Below are 2005 nucleotides of genomic sequence, written 5' to 3'. Positions count from 1 at the left end.
AGGTGTAAGTTCTGTATCTATGTGTGTGCGTAGGTGTAAGTTCTGTATATATGTGTGCGTAGGTGTAAGTTCTGTATCTATGTGTGTGCGTAGGTGTAAGTTCTGTATCTATGTGTGTGCGTAGGTGTAAGTTCTGTATCTATGTGTGTGCGTAGATATAAGTTCTGTATCTGTGCGCGTAGGTGTAAGTTCTGTATCTGTGTGTGTGCGTAGGTGTAAGTTCTGTATCTATGTGTGTACAGGTGTAAGTTCTGTATCTGTGTGTGTACAGGTGTAAGTTCTGTATCTCCGGTCTTCTCGAACACCTGGATGCGGTGGTTGTTGGTGTCGGCGACGACGATGTCCTCATCTATGCCGAGGCAGAAGCCGTGCGGCGAGTTGAACTGCGTCTTGCCCGGTCCCAGCTGGCCAAACTTACACCTACGCACACACACAGATACAGAACTTACACCTGTACACGCATAGATACAGAACTTACACCTACGCACACATAGATACAGAACTTACACCTGTACACATATATACAGAACTTACACCTGTACACACACAGATACAGAACTTACACCTGTACACACATAGATACAGAACTTACACCTGTACACACATAGATACAGAACTTACACCTACGCACACACATATATACAGAACTTACACCTGTACACACATAGATACGGAACTTACACCTGTACACACATAGATACAGAACTTACACCTACGCAAACACACACAAAACAACAACAACAACACGCGCGCTCACCTTGAAGTCGCAGACGACATAGCTACACCGTCACATCGTAGCGCGCCGTCGCCACGGAAACAACGACAACAACGACGACGCGCGCGCTCACCTTGAAGTCGCAGACGAAGTAGTTCTTGCCGCTGATCGCAATGTCGGACGGCTCGCGCATGTAGTCGCTGCAGTCAAACCACTTCAGCAGGTCTCCGGACTCTGAGATGCGGAACACGGTCGGCGACACGCTGTCGACGGCGACGACGTGGCCCTGGTGCGTGATCGCGAGGCCGGCGACGATGTCGATGTAGCGGATCGCGATCTTCTTGATGAAGTGGCCGTTCTTCGTGAAGATCTGCATGCGCGAGCGCTCGTTGCCGCGGTCGCAGACGACGAACTTGCCCGACGTGCGGATGACCGCCACCTGCGGGCGAGATGCGGAGTTAACGAATTAATTTTTGGTGTTTTTGTTTTTTGTTTTGGTTGGTCAGGGGCGTGGTACGCTAAACTCAGACGATCAATCTCTAACCATAGCGCTCAATGGTGAATTTCACTGTCATTGTCATCATCGTAATTGTCATCATCATTGTCGTCGTCATTAACGTAAGTCTTCGTCAATGACAACGAGCCATGCAGAGGTTTTGGAGATTAAGAGAGGAGGAAGCTTCTATAACACTCGAGAATGCCGAAGAGGAGAGGGGGAGAGGGGGAGGGGAGAGGGGGAGAGGGGGAGGAGACCCTCACCTTGCGCGGGTACCACAGCTGGCCCTCCTCTCTGCCGGGGATGCCGAACTGATACTTGAACTCAGCGCGCCGTCGCCACGGACGATGTGACGGTGTAGCTATGTCGTCTGCGACTTCAAGGTGAGTGCGCGCGTCGTTGTTGTTGTTGTTTCCGTGGCGATGTGACACTAAGCGTGGAATTATGTCCGGTGTTGCGATCAGAGACAGTGGCTTCATCGTCTGTGACCTCAAGGTGAGAACACGCTGTTACCGTAGCGATGTAACGGTGTGGAGTCACTGGACGCGCTAACGAGCTCTTATTTGAGCGATATAACGAGCAATCTTCCCCTTCCCGTCCTTCCTCAGGGACGCACTAACGAGCTCTTTAATAACTACTTTAACGAGCGATCTAACGAGCGAATCCTCCGCAGGGACACTGCGTCGTGGAGTTTGACGAGGAGGGTCACTTCCTGCGCCGCATCGGCTGCGAGAACATCACCTGCTTCCTCCTCCTCTTCCTCCTCCTCCTCCTCCTCCTCCTCCTCCTCCTCC

The 2005-nt window shown here is 51.5% G+C and overlaps 1 protein-coding gene across 1 annotated transcript in view; it reads right to left on the bottom strand.

Moving 5' to 3' along the window:
* LOC106815925 (B-box type zinc finger protein ncl-1-like) overlaps nucleotides 1-2005 on the bottom strand; it is a gene marked incomplete at its 5' end in the record, with an annotated part of 16602 nt that overhangs the window by 2044 nt on the left and 12553 nt on the right. Inside the window, 2 exons of the mRNA XM_014820458.1 lie at nucleotides 849-1154; nucleotides 1475-1641. Of these exons, the coding sequence (XP_014675944.1) occupies nucleotides 849-1154; nucleotides 1475-1641 (473 nt within the window). The remainder of the gene's footprint in view (nucleotides 1-848; nucleotides 1155-1474; nucleotides 1642-2005) is intronic.

This window comes from Priapulus caudatus, unplaced genomic scaffold, assembly GCF_000485595.1.
Source record: "Priapulus caudatus unplaced genomic scaffold, Priapulus_caudatus-5.0.1 Scaffold1237, whole genome shotgun sequence".
NCBI lineage: Eukaryota > Metazoa > Priapulida > Priapulimorpha > Priapulimorphida > Priapulidae > Priapulus > Priapulus caudatus.
Note: the sequence above shows the minus strand (reverse complement) of the source record. Positions and strands in the feature narration are given on the sequence as shown.